Here is a 12,748-nt window from a genome sequence, read left to right on the forward strand (position 1 = left end):
GTCACTGCCACATCTGTCTTGGATTCCTTATTCCTTAAGAATAGCCCTAAGCAGAGAGTGTTACAGAAGTCTCTCATTAGGAAGGAGCAGTCTCAGTCTTTTATGTAGCTGTAGATGATAAAAGGCACTGATTTAGCACTGCTGCCTGAAAGTCCACCAGCACTGCTGAACTGAGTAGGTCTTGTCCAAGAAAGCAATTCCAGAGACATTTGAGGACTTGTCTGTCCCTCCTGGTTAACAATAAAATAATTTTTTCCACTATGGGCCACCTTATCCAAAAACTGAAGAGTAAGTAAAAGCAAAAGGAAATGTTCAGAGATTAGTGTTTCCTAGAGTATATAAGGCTTCATCTTTGAATCCAAAAGTAGTCCTGTGGCATTATCTACAAACTGGCAAGTGACCCTTGCCTGTGCCTGCACAAATAGCCATGGGCTCAGCAAGCCCTGGCCCTCAGCATCCTATGTCTGACAGAGTTCATGACAGAAATGTGCAGAGTTTCTGCATTTTCACCTGCTGGCCTCACTCCCTTCCCATTCCCTGTAGCTCTCAAATATTAAAGTGGGCTGCAGCAATCCCCCCAGTTCCCACTTGAGTACTTTGGGTCCTTCTACACCCCTCTCCTCCTGACCTACAGAGAAGCAAGCTTGCATGGAGAGATTCTGAAGGGTTATTTCTCACAGCACCAGACAGCCTGAAAAACATTTTACTCATGGCAAAACAAGGCATCCTAATGTTGGGCAGCATGTGCAGCTATAGCAGATGTTTCTGGATACACAGAAAATTTGGAATGAGGTTATGATTTGTGTTAATATCAGCTAAGCCATAGCTCAAATAATGTCCTGGAACAACGATTATCAGTGTCCAGTTGCACCTCTGAAGATACAGAGAAAAAATAAAATCCAAAGAAGAGGCTCATCTCACAATCAGGTTTCAGGTGACTCAACATTTGCATTTTATGTGTTATATCATCCACTCATTAAAATAGTTTTAGACCTGTAAAAACAGATTGAAAGGGACTAAGAAAATGAATGGAACAAGCTATTCTGGATTTTCATTTAGGATGGGATTACTTTAGAATTAATAAATCCTTTCAGGATGGGATAGTGAATCATTATGGCAATGTTCAGCAACTGTGCCCTCCCTAAGAAAAGACTTAAATACTGGCCCACTTCAGGTATGTAAGGGATCTTTTTCCTGATGATAACTTATTTCTTTAATTATCTACGACTGATTTGCCTAAGAGTCATATAGAGATTATCATATGACATGAAAAATATCAAACATTGTTAATTTTTAAAAAATTCTATCAGCCAATCTTAAACCAACTGGCTATCATATAGAATTAAATAGGAAAATAAAAACTCTGTCCTCCTGAATAAGATTTTTTCCAATTGGCTGGCACAAGGAATGAGTTCATCATATAGATGCCAATTTACAAATATGTCCAATAATAGTAGGGGGAGCAACTGTTCCACAGCTCTGCCAGTGTTCATCAGACACAGTGACAGTAGCCACATCATTAATCTCATGGTATATTAGAAATAAAGTCACCGGAATGGAATGGTGTCAAAGGATAAATGTTTCCCCCTTTGAAAATAAACTTCTCAGTTTCACCTCATTGTGTAGCCTTTTTTTTTTCTTTCCCCCTCCCCCTTTTCACCCGCCCTCCTATAAATCCTTTGGTTTCACCTGGCATTTAGGTAACAGTAGGAGACCAATATCCTGTGTCAGAGCTCATTCTACAGTTATCAGTTTAGCATACCCTTAAATCCCCACGATTGCTGTGCCAAGACCAATCCTTCCTCTGCGAGGTTAAACATATGCATTACATATTGAAACAATGTAAGTAGCATGTAATTAGCGCTGTTTATGCATTCGCACTTTAAATTATACTTCTAAACCTATGATGTTTTTCAAGGCACTTCATGTTAGAGAGACTTAAATGAGCATTCATCTTGTCATTTTTAACTTTATTCATAAATAACCCTCTAAATATATTTGAATGGTTTATTTCATTAGAGCCCATGAACTGACATACACATTCTTCCCTAAGAGAATATAGTTCTTAATAAAACATCCTTTAAAATTATAAAACCCGTGAACATGGCAATTAAATTTACAAACAGTGTCATCGACAACTTTGACAAAAGATGTTTGAAGAGGGGGGAGTGTTGGGGGGCCTTTTTTCTGTCCTTTTAATTTTTTTCTCTTTTTTTCCCCTCCTCTTTTTCTCCCTTTTTTTAAAGCCTTGTTCCATAAGGATTATAGCTCCCCCGCTGTTTGGAAAAGATAATTTCACTTGTAACACTAATAACTTGAGCAGGGAGAAGGCTGGCTGGGTGAATGGAATGCACTTCACTGCACATCTTGGCTTCGCTAGAAATCGGAAACAGATGGTCCTTGCGGCTGGCTTCCCACTCGGGCCCGCTCAGTGCCAGCCTGTGGTCGTTGGCTGGTTGCTGCTGGCACTGTGTGACTTGAACATAGTAGGACAGTGGCAAAAGAAATCAAATCTTTTTCATTGAGCACCAAACTGTAATGAAATTTGACAGATCTGACATTCTATACCCAACATCTAGTTAGAATATATTAACCTTTTAGTTTTCTTGAGCTCCTCTCCTACTAGTTATGAATCTCCTTATTAAGGGGTTGCAGTGGCTCTGGAGATGGCAGTATCTTCTGCATGCCCTCTAATGCTGGAACCCAAAATACATAATGCAAATAGTAAAGGAATTGTGGGGCTTTTAACCCCTCCCAAATTCTTCTACAAAAGAAAAAACAAACTGTGCTAGTAATAGAAATAGTGGTTAGGCCCTTTTGTTAACATTAATTCTAAGGAGAAAAAATCATAGAAGGTATTCCACCCCTGTACACACAGTATTTTCTGTGTATGTTTTGTATCCCCACCCCACTGAGGCAATGATACCTTTGATCCAGCTGCATCCAAACTGACTTTGTGATTTCAAAGAATACTTTCATTTCAAATTCTATGAATTTGCATTTGCTTAGATGATACGGATTAGTCCAGGGCAGGATTCCTCCTTTCCCTCTAAAGGCTTCTCTCAATACATGCTTGATATTGGCTTTTTTTAAGACCCTGCTCAGTCCTTCTTGAGATCATGTTGGCTGTGACACAGGCCTTGAGTCAGCAAAGTGTGTGCTCCTGGGGGACAGGGACCTCTCATGGGTGAAGAGCATGTTGAAATGTTGTACTGAGTTATGGTCACAGATTAAGAAATAGTTGGTTATATTTAGACTTAAAAATAAATCTGGTTTATGTTCCTTTGCATTTTGGGTAGATAGAGAAGAATTTCTACTTATTTTTTAAAAATGTTTGTATGTGTCATTCCTTCGCCTTCAGTCCTTTCATCTGTTCCTCCTGTTTCTTTCAGACATGAAGTCACAGCACTGTCTGTGATGTCAGTGTGTTTCCATATTGACAGACCGTTCTGTCAGAAACAAGATCTTGATGCTTGTTTCAGATGAGGGAAAAGGGGAATACAGATGGTAGGAAGAAAATCAGAGGAGTGAGAGGGGAGTAGGGAGAAACACACACAACAGAGCTACAGGGGGAAATGCAGAGTCCAAACCCAACTTTTCCTGCAGAGGGCAAAGGACTACTTTCCCTGGGTTCAGGAAGAGCATCCAAAATGTGTGTGTAACATTAAGCAACCAGTAGAAGCTTTATCATTGCACTCCTTTTGGCTCAGGAGTCCTTGAAGGTGCAGCAGCAGTGGTCACATGCTGCTTCTCTCCTTGTTTACGCCTTCAGCAACAGCAGATCCTCTTGATTGAAGCCAGGATTATAGGATTTCCAAAAGCTAGAGCACACTCGTTGTCAGCAACTTTGCATCAGTTCAGAGGCTGCCCAAAAATCAACTGCCTGCTCTCACGTGGCTCTTGAACTAATTGTCACTGTTTGAGATAAGGAAATCCTCCTCGTAACTCATCGAAGTTGAGGCTTCCCAAGGAAAATGCCTCCAAAATTAGGAACAGATCTAAATCACACTGGTGCAATGAGCTGAAAAGGTCCTGAGCAACTGCAACTGGAGAAATAGGAGGCAAAGGGAACAAAGAGAGGGTTAATGGGCAATGGGTACAATGCAAGTAATACATAATCTAATAACGAGGTCTGAGATCCTAAAGATGTGTCTGGCACTGGGAGCTGCCCGCAGTTCTACCGCGTTTCTTTTACCGATGTGAACAGTAGAAGCCAACATTTGGAGAAACCACCCACTATGCCAACATTTCTAATGCTCTCATGCATTCGGTTTCCAGTAGACTGTAAAATGCCAGCTTGATACAGTCATCTGAATCAATATACTTTATTAGCCTTTTTTTAGTGTTCTTTCCTGTTTCCATGCACTTGATAGGAACAACAATATCCTCATTCAAACTTGTGGCTAAGGGAAGATAGAGGGGCCTGCTCGTGCTGTATGAGCTGCAGCAGGTAACTCTGCTCAACAATTGAGCAAATTATTTGTGGGTAGTTGGCCACAAGAGCTTCAATCCATTGCTTGAGGCCTAAAGCTGTCAGAAGACAAATCTCCTGTAGTCCACAACATACACACCTAACTTATTTCCAACTTGAAATACCACTCTATATTGCAAGCATTTTTATTTTGCAGCTGTATCTGCACAAATGTTGATGTCACACGACGGCTTTTTCTTCCTTTGGAACAGATCTGATTTAGAAGCAAATATCTTTGTTGCTTATTAGTCTTTGGAAGGCATCGTTTTGTCCCAGTACTATTCACAGGGAGTGTTGTGCAGAATGCTGATTGACAAGAGTTAAATTCAAAACATGTAGCCATTTTCTGGTGTGTGGTTTTTTTCCTGATTGAAGGAAAACTACTTAGATGTTTGTTTCCAAAACGGCATCTGTCAGCAATCAAAGGGGAAAAATTGCATAAAACAAATGCAATTGTTTGGAGTAGCATTTCCTGGATCATGTTAAATGCTTGATTTGCTCCCCATTATGCTCACCAAATAATTTTATTTTCCACAATAATTGCAATATTTAACATGTTGTATTTAATCTTGTTTTAATGCTATTAACAACAGCCGCTTATGAAAGGAGTAATTGCTCCACGGGTAAGAACCCACCATCCCCAGCATCAGAAAGAACAATGGCAAAGTTAACTGCACCTAATTGTTCTGAATTTAAAACACTGTTAACCAACAGCACTCCTCATTTCTTTGCACATAACCACTCCACTGTCAGGAAGGAAATGGTTTCATGCTTCTGTCATTCATAATCTCAAAAGTGTATGTTCTAAAAAAAATATTTAGTTGGTGTGTTTACAATTAATATTGGGAGGTAAAATCATATGTTGGTATAGGAAGTGGTTAATACAGCAATCCAGAGAAAGTTTGTCAGTAGATACACCAGGTGCTAAAAACACATATAGAATACAGATTTATCAGAACTTGCCTGGAATGACATGCAGCACAACTGGGTAGGAAATACTAAATAAATAATAAGTAGGGCGGGTAAGATGATGGGTTTGAGAGATAGGAGCAGAGAGAGCAGCAGAAAATCGAATCTGACACCAATTCAAGGGCTGATTGTTACTAAGAGTTTTACTTTATATTTTGTGTGACTATTTGGAGAGGGAGGTTTTTTTCCCAATAAGCAGGGAGACTGAAAGGACAGGTAGTGTTAGCAAACCTGCAGTAACAGAAGACAATAAATACTTTGGCTAGCCAGAGCAAGGACAGTTCCTGGCACAGTGTCCATTTTTTTTTTCTGGACTCAAAATAAAACTTAACACTTCCTATGCTAGTCAGACCCTTTTCTGTAAATAGCAGTGGGATTGTACCGGCTATCTGGAGCTAAAAGTGCAAACTGGGATGCTGTAGTAGCATAGATCATTCACTGATGTTTAGTCCAAACAGATTGTAAGATTTGGGGCAAAAAAACCCCAAACCCCTGCATATTATATTAGCAGTTCGTGCTTAAACTAAATCATTTGCTTATCATCTCGCACATCACAGAAATGCAAGGGCATTATTGAAGCTCAATAAAAGTTAGTTTTGTTCTGTACTGAATGGCAGTTCTGTAATCTGTGCAGCCCAGAATTACAATTTTGCTGTAGCCAAATAGTTAAACAACAGTTGATACACAAAATAATCCAAACAAGAATTGTGCACCCACGAGCTCCTCTTGCTGATACAAACAGAAACGAATATTGTTTAAAATCGAGTGGATGTTTTTAACACATTTTCCTCTTGTGTCTAAATCACAAAAAAGATTTGCAGAGTGTAGCTGTTTCTGAGTGAGCTAATTGTATCAGCCATAGCTCCACAGCCCCAAGAAATATTCCTGGCAAGAGTGTGTTTGCCAGTTCAGAAGTTCATTTTTTCGAGCACTTGAGGAAAGGCTCTACTGTATAGGCTGGAGTGCCCTGTCAGGGACTGCGGTGGTCACAGCCGAGCAACCGTCGCTCCGTGTGACACAGCGGGGTGATTTAAATGGAAAGCATTCACTGCCTGCTTAATAGTCAGCTGTCACAAAAGTAGTACTTCAGTTGGGTTTACAGTGCACCAGGAGAAGTGGGGAAAATGAGATGAGAAAACCTATGATTATCTCTGGCTTTGCTAGGCAGGAAAAAATTTTAATATCAGACAATAACATGATTTCATAACTTTTCAAAGCAGTTTGTTTTGGGGCTGTCTTTTCCCAAGTTATCTGTCAATTCCTCACATAAATTTTGAGTGTGGCAGAGAAGTTTTGCAGGAGGGAGAAACAAACCTCTGTGAGTTTGGCAGATGTCACCTGATGGGAATAAGAAATGTAACATTAAAAACTACATTTAAAAAAATGTTGTAGCAAAATTATATTTTACAAACATATTGAAAGGGAATTGTTCCATTCTTAGAGGGCACTTTGAACCTTCATATGAAAAGTCATTCATTTAAACAACATGATTTAATATCTAAAATCGAGAAGCAATAAATAGTCAGAACTTGAGTGTCTCAAAAAACCATGAAAGATCATTTGATTCCTTCAAAAAGGATCTATCACTTGACCGAGAAATTAACTTGGACAGTTTATACTTTTGTTTTGCCTTTCACTGCTTATATTATTATATGCACAATTATGAAAGAAAGACGCAATCTTTTTTCTTTTTTTGCTCAGTCTTTCCCCCCCCCAGTCACGTACATGAGAAAAGTAGCTGCGATAAACAGATACTGAATCAGACTGAAAGTCTTTAAAAAAAAAAACACCCAAAACATTGCATGATAGTCTCTAAGCAGTTCCATCTGTCAAGCAGAAATTTTAGGCTAATAGCCTGTGGCGATCTCCCTCCACAGTCCACTACCTGCCTTTGTCCTATTAAATCTCTTTATTCTTCTTAAAAAATAAAAAAGAGGAAAGAAAAACCTTGCAGACCAAAATCATCTGAGTGATGAAGCCCTAATTTTGACCGCCTCTCTTTGATGTTGAGCAGTGGGTTCTTATTTAAAAAAAAAAAAGGGTGAGTGAGAGGGGGGGAGAGAGGGAGAGAGAGAGAGAGAGAGAGAGAGGAGAAGACAGTGCTAGGAGCAGATGACTTTTCATCTCCACTTCACCTTGCCACTGGGTCTGTGAGAGATTGGTTCATTGTCAAGGAGATTTTTTTTTTTTACCCATGATTCCATATGGTATGGACCGGGCTACATGTTGCCCAACATGCCAGTGCAAATGTTTTCTCAATTAGGTGTCTTATCTCCCGTGAGTTAGCATCAGATGAAGCTTGCTGACAGCATAATGGCAGGGAAAACCTCCGACGGCTCCATCAAATGGCAGCTCTGCTACGACATCTCGGCCAGAACTTGGTGGATGGTGAGTTGGCAGCAGGGCTGCTTTTTTTTTTCTCCCTTTTCTACTTTCCCTCCCTCTTTGACAAAATGTCCCAGACCTCACATTTATCAAATTAACATTTGATTTTTTTCACACTCTTCAGTAGAGCAGCCTCACACTTGTCCCACTTGTGTGCTTTCCCCTGTGTAACAGGAGACTGTTAATGTGCACTACAGTTTCCAGAGGGAAGCTTTTTCAATTCTCCTTAAGGGAAAAAAAAAAAAAGTATGCAAAGAAGTAGTTTGAAAAAGCCTTGTTGTGCAGAGTAACTTGTCTCAGTCGGCTGCCTAACGCTCAGTTTGTTTTATTTTATCTGCTGCTTTCCAGCGTCCGTGTGCGCGTGCATTTTTCACCATGCAGTATTTTGTAAAAAGGGAAGGTGGAAAGTTCAGTCCGTTACAAAGCAAGTCGATCCCTGTAAAAGCCTGGAACGGTGCGGTCGTGGCGTGGTGTAAAATCATCACGTGTGAGAGGAGCGCAGTTTGCGAGGTGCTGCCGTTCATCCGAGACCCCGGTCTAACTTTTCCCTCCGCTTGTTTGCGTTAGAACAGGTTCCCGGGCTGTGCTGACCTGGAGCCATGTGTTACAGATCCCACATAGTCTGGCTCTAGCTGCTTTTGGGCACAATTAAAGTTTCAATAAAGTCCCAACGTGCTCCGTAGAACGAGTTAACTAGCATGTCATGGTCAGCCGGGCCAGACAACCTTTGACATCTTGAATCTATAAGAGGTATAGTGAGTTAGGAGGATGCACAATAGCCCATTGTAGCAGAAGATGCAAGTCCTGTTGCGAGGAAGAGAGTCCTCAAATCATTACTGCCCTCGTTAGCGTGTTGTCCGTTAGGGATTAATTCGTTAGCAGCGCATTTTTAGTTTTCTGTAATTATTATTCTTGTGGCAAGCGTGAATTCTTCCAGTGAGAGGAAAAGTTTGCTGCCAGGACAATGAATGTATTATCCGCTCCTAACTGGACCGTGAACCTCAGCTCATTTCACATAGATATCAGTTAAAAAAGGACTGGCGAGTGGAATTACAAAACAAGGCATGATCACTTTCATTGTATGATACGCTGAAACAAGTCGGGGGCTTTCCCTCCCCCTTGCCGCCCCGGACCAATTTTGGTATCATTTGGAAAGTTTAAGACCTCAGAGGACTTGAAAGACTTTTAAAAGTGAGATCCGGAAGGTTTTTATTCTGCAGCTTGGTGGTAGCCATTGTGTATATCATGTGGCTTATATTTAAAGGTGTTTGGGCTCGGAGTTTTCCGTTTTGGGGGTTTTTTTGTCTAAACTCTTAATTTTTTAAGCGTCTATTAGAGGTTTGCCAGCGGTTGCCAGTGAAATGTAACATGCAGTGTTTGGTTAATGGGAATAGGGAAGGCTAACCACTTTACTTATAGTACTGATTTTCCAATTAGACTTTCTGCCAGGAGAAGTTGGAGGGGGAAGGGGTATTTGCATGCACATAAACTGTTGATTATTCATGTGACTTTTTTTTAGCTTGTTAAACCCCTGTAAATAAGGCTATTGATTTTTACTTATCGTTTTCAAAGCAAAGTTTTTCAAGTACCTGTTTTAGCCACAAGATTTATATCATGCTGTGATTTTGCCTTATTCCAAGCCATTTGTATATTTTATTACCACTCCTCTTTTATTGTCTATCGGCTGCTTTTATGATGAGGTACGTCCGTGTTTATTATTTAATAAGTATCCTCAAATGTTACTAGGCAGTTATTAGCACTCTAGAGAAAGTGTCCAAGGAAGTTTCATTTCAGTCACATCTATTTCACAGATGTTTTAGTGCTGTGAATATAATATGTAAAAATCCTGGAAACATTTAGTAATGCACTTGCCTGAAAATAAACAGTTTTATAACCACACATGCTGTTGTTTAGATTAAACATTGCAGAAAGTTCTCCTTAAACTTGAACGTCACACCATTTATTTTCTAGCAGAAAAAAAAATCACTTAAATAGCCTTTTTTTTGTAGAAGTTGTGGTAGATAAGAGATGTTATTTTTAGCTGAAGTGAATAATTCAAGATCTTTACAATAGATGTGTTAATTGCAAATAATTTTCGTACAAAGTTTCAATTATTGATGGAGTAATAAGCAGTTTTTCATACATAATGAATCTAAGACACACAACAAAAATAGATTTTTTTACCCCCCCCCCCAAACCTCATCCCATTTGCCACATTCTTTTCATCAAAAGTAAGCTAGAGAGCAGATTTTAATGTTTTAAAGACAAATAAAGCTTTGAAAATTACCTCATGCATCGTCTGGCTGCACAAAATCTCAGCTGCACAGTGCTAAACTTCGGTTTGGTACTGCCAGCATACAAAGAGATGAGTGAATACCCCTTGCACCCATATGGACTCAGCTGCCAGCACTGGGATATGCAATTTTGCTTTTTAATGAATCGTAAACAATTTGTGTGTCAGGCAAGGGAGTTTGGTTTTTTTCTGGATCAGGTTCTAAATCCATTTGAAGCTATAGCTCTGTACTGTACTGGAGCATTATGCCCAAATTTAAAGGTTCTGTGTCACTGGGATGAAAAGACCTGTTATAATGAAAGAAACGGCTTTATAAAAGGCTGGGTATAGTAATCTCTCTCTCTTTCTTTCTTTCCCTCTCTCTGTCTCTCAACCTCACACTCTCCCTCTTTCACCCCAGTCTATAGCATGTTTATAGCCAGCTCTGGAGATAATGGAGATTGGTTGATTGCATGATTAGTAAAATGAATGGATTTTAGCATTGGGCAAAGCAGCTTGCAATTTTGAAAGGTGGCTTTAAAATGCAGAGTTCTAATTTTGACCTTATTTTCTTTCATAGATAATCTTTATTAATGCTCCTTTAATTCGTTTTTCCTCATCACAGCAAGTTTTTCTCCCCAGCCATCTGATGGAATGGCTAATATATTTTATCTTACTTGCCAAAACAGGAAGAGGTCAAAGTAAAAGAAAAAATGTTATTTCTCTTTCTTGTAGACAGTTGTAAATGTTTCAAACTATTTCAGTAGAAGCTGCAGGATTTGTACATTTCAGTAATAATTGCATTTGTCTCCACTGTTTTAAGGCACTCTAACACCTAATCTACTTTTTTATGCTTTAATCAAGTAAATGCAGAAACAGTTATTATTCTGTCTATATTGTAATGTGACATTTTAGCACAAAATTTCCCCCAAATGCTGTAAATTTGTGTGAGAAGGAGCTATATTTACTTTTAAAATATATATAAAATAGCAAATAATTTAACCAATATAGGACCCTGAAGATACGAGGTGAATTTGTTGGAAAAATGATCATTATTTTGTTTTCATTGGCACTTTCAATTGAAATTTTCTGCTGTCAAATAGACACTAAAGGGTTAGTCATAGAAAAGTTTCAGTACTCTGTCTTGCATTTGTAACAAATATGTGCAGCTGTGCTACTTTTATAAACATTTATTTCAAGCTGATTATTTTTTTTAATTATTTGTTCTAGCAAGCCAGTATGATGTGACCATAATATGTTTAATAAGGGATTGTCTGCAAAATTCCTTTGCATGGGGTTATTGAAATAGATGTGTAGCAAAGGTATATACTGGAGGGAAAATCCTCCATGCCAAAACAAAACTAAATACCCCAAATTGGGCCAAATTCTGCACAAGGTTTACACTGCCACCAGCCTGAAGTGGCTGCGTTGGGAGGAGTGGAGCGACTCCAGGTTCGCTCACCTGAGCAACTGAGTTCCAACCTGGGCCCATAATTTGAGTTATCTCCGTCCAAACAGTTTCAAACCCCCAAACTGCGCTCTTTGTGAAACATCTGACGGGAAAAAAAAGCCTCATTAATAAATAAGAAGCCATTTCAAATGACTCCATGTATGAGCAAACTGCTGTTATTGAATGCGACAGTTAAAGCAGATCTTCCAGTCATTTCCAAAATAATTATTTTCTAATTTTACTATCCCACTCTCAATCCACAGTTCAGTGTGAATGTCTTTATTTTCTATTGAAGCCATGAGTGAAACCAGAATTTATTAAAAATAGTCAACCTAGACTTAAAATGGTAATTTAGTTACTTTAAAGGTTCTTAACATCATTTTTTCACTGAAGCTTTTGGTGACTACTTTTCTTCCACACCTTTGTTTATTCAGAGGAATAACTGGAATTATTCAGGTAATTAATGCAATTTAAAAAAATATGAAAATGTCAAAATGTTGCTAGCATTTCCATCAATTAAGAATTAATAGAATCCTCACTATAAATATCATTGCAAATAAAAATAAAAATGACGGCGCATCTAATAAATATTCAATTTCATCATATGGAAAGATAATTGGCACTGCCAAAATACTCGAAAAAAGTATTTTTTGTTTAAATCACTGAGCATATCTATACGCACTTTCAGTCCAAGTTTATCATGGTAATCCCCACATGCTGTTGAACTGTCCGTGGCTTTGCTGATTTGTGCTTCTTACTTATGATTTATGGTATATCAAAAGGCCTACATGTAGCAATAATTATCCTGCTCCTGCCCCTATAAAAATAACAAAGTGTGAACAGTGTACCATTGCAGCATGGATTTCCTTTGTTTTATACAGTAACTCTTGTATGTTCATACGCTGCTCTGCTGCTGTATAAATATTTTTAATAAAATTATTCCTTCTCTATCAGAGTTGCTAAATTCTCTGTATAGCTTAAACACTTCAGTGCATCATTATACATACTTTATATTGTATTCATTTTCTATAAGTGGCCTCCTCTTGCTTACAAGTATTTATCTTAGTTGTTTGCTACTCTTTTTTCCTTCACCTGTCCTGAATATTGCCATGAATGTTTCTAATTTAAAGCCAGAGGAGTCAGTGGCTGATTAGAAGACAGGAAATTGGAGGATTAAACTGTCTGGTTGAACTTCCTTTAC

General features: G+C 38.7%; 1 protein-coding gene and 1 long non-coding RNA gene across 12 annotated transcripts in view; one reads left to right on the plus strand and one right to left on the minus strand.

Annotated features, from left to right (window-relative positions):
- Nucleotides 1-1,953: 1,953 nt before the first annotated feature.
- Nucleotides 1,954-10,379, minus strand: LOC118689588 (uncharacterized). Of its 2 annotated transcripts, none has more exons than XR_004980650.1 (2): nucleotides 10,113-10,379; nucleotides 1,954-8,566 (listed from the first exon to the last, which is right to left on the minus strand). It is a non-coding gene; the product is annotated as an uncharacterized LOC118689588 (long non-coding RNA). The 2 variants fall into 2 exon arrangements; XR_004980649.1 differs by having other exon boundaries at nucleotides 1,954-8,629.
- NFIA (nuclear factor I A) overlaps nucleotides 7,539-12,748 on the plus strand; it is a 349,114-nt gene continuing 343,904 nt past the window's right edge. For 2 of the 10 annotated variants that reach the window (XM_036387934.2, XM_036387930.2), the window contains exon 1: nucleotides 7,539-7,828. In XM_036387934.2, coding sequence (XP_036243827.1) covers nucleotides 7,733-7,828 — 96 coding nt within the window. In that variant the 5' untranslated portion in view covers nucleotides 7,539-7,732. The remainder of the gene's footprint in view (nucleotides 7,829-12,748) is intronic. The other 8 variants (XM_036387932.2, XM_036387937.2, XM_036387935.2 and 5 more) reach the window with 6 other exon arrangements.

This window comes from Molothrus ater, chromosome 9, assembly GCF_012460135.2.
Source record: "Molothrus ater isolate BHLD 08-10-18 breed brown headed cowbird chromosome 9, BPBGC_Mater_1.1, whole genome shotgun sequence".
Taxonomy (NCBI): Eukaryota; Metazoa; Chordata; class Aves; order Passeriformes; family Icteridae; genus Molothrus; species Molothrus ater.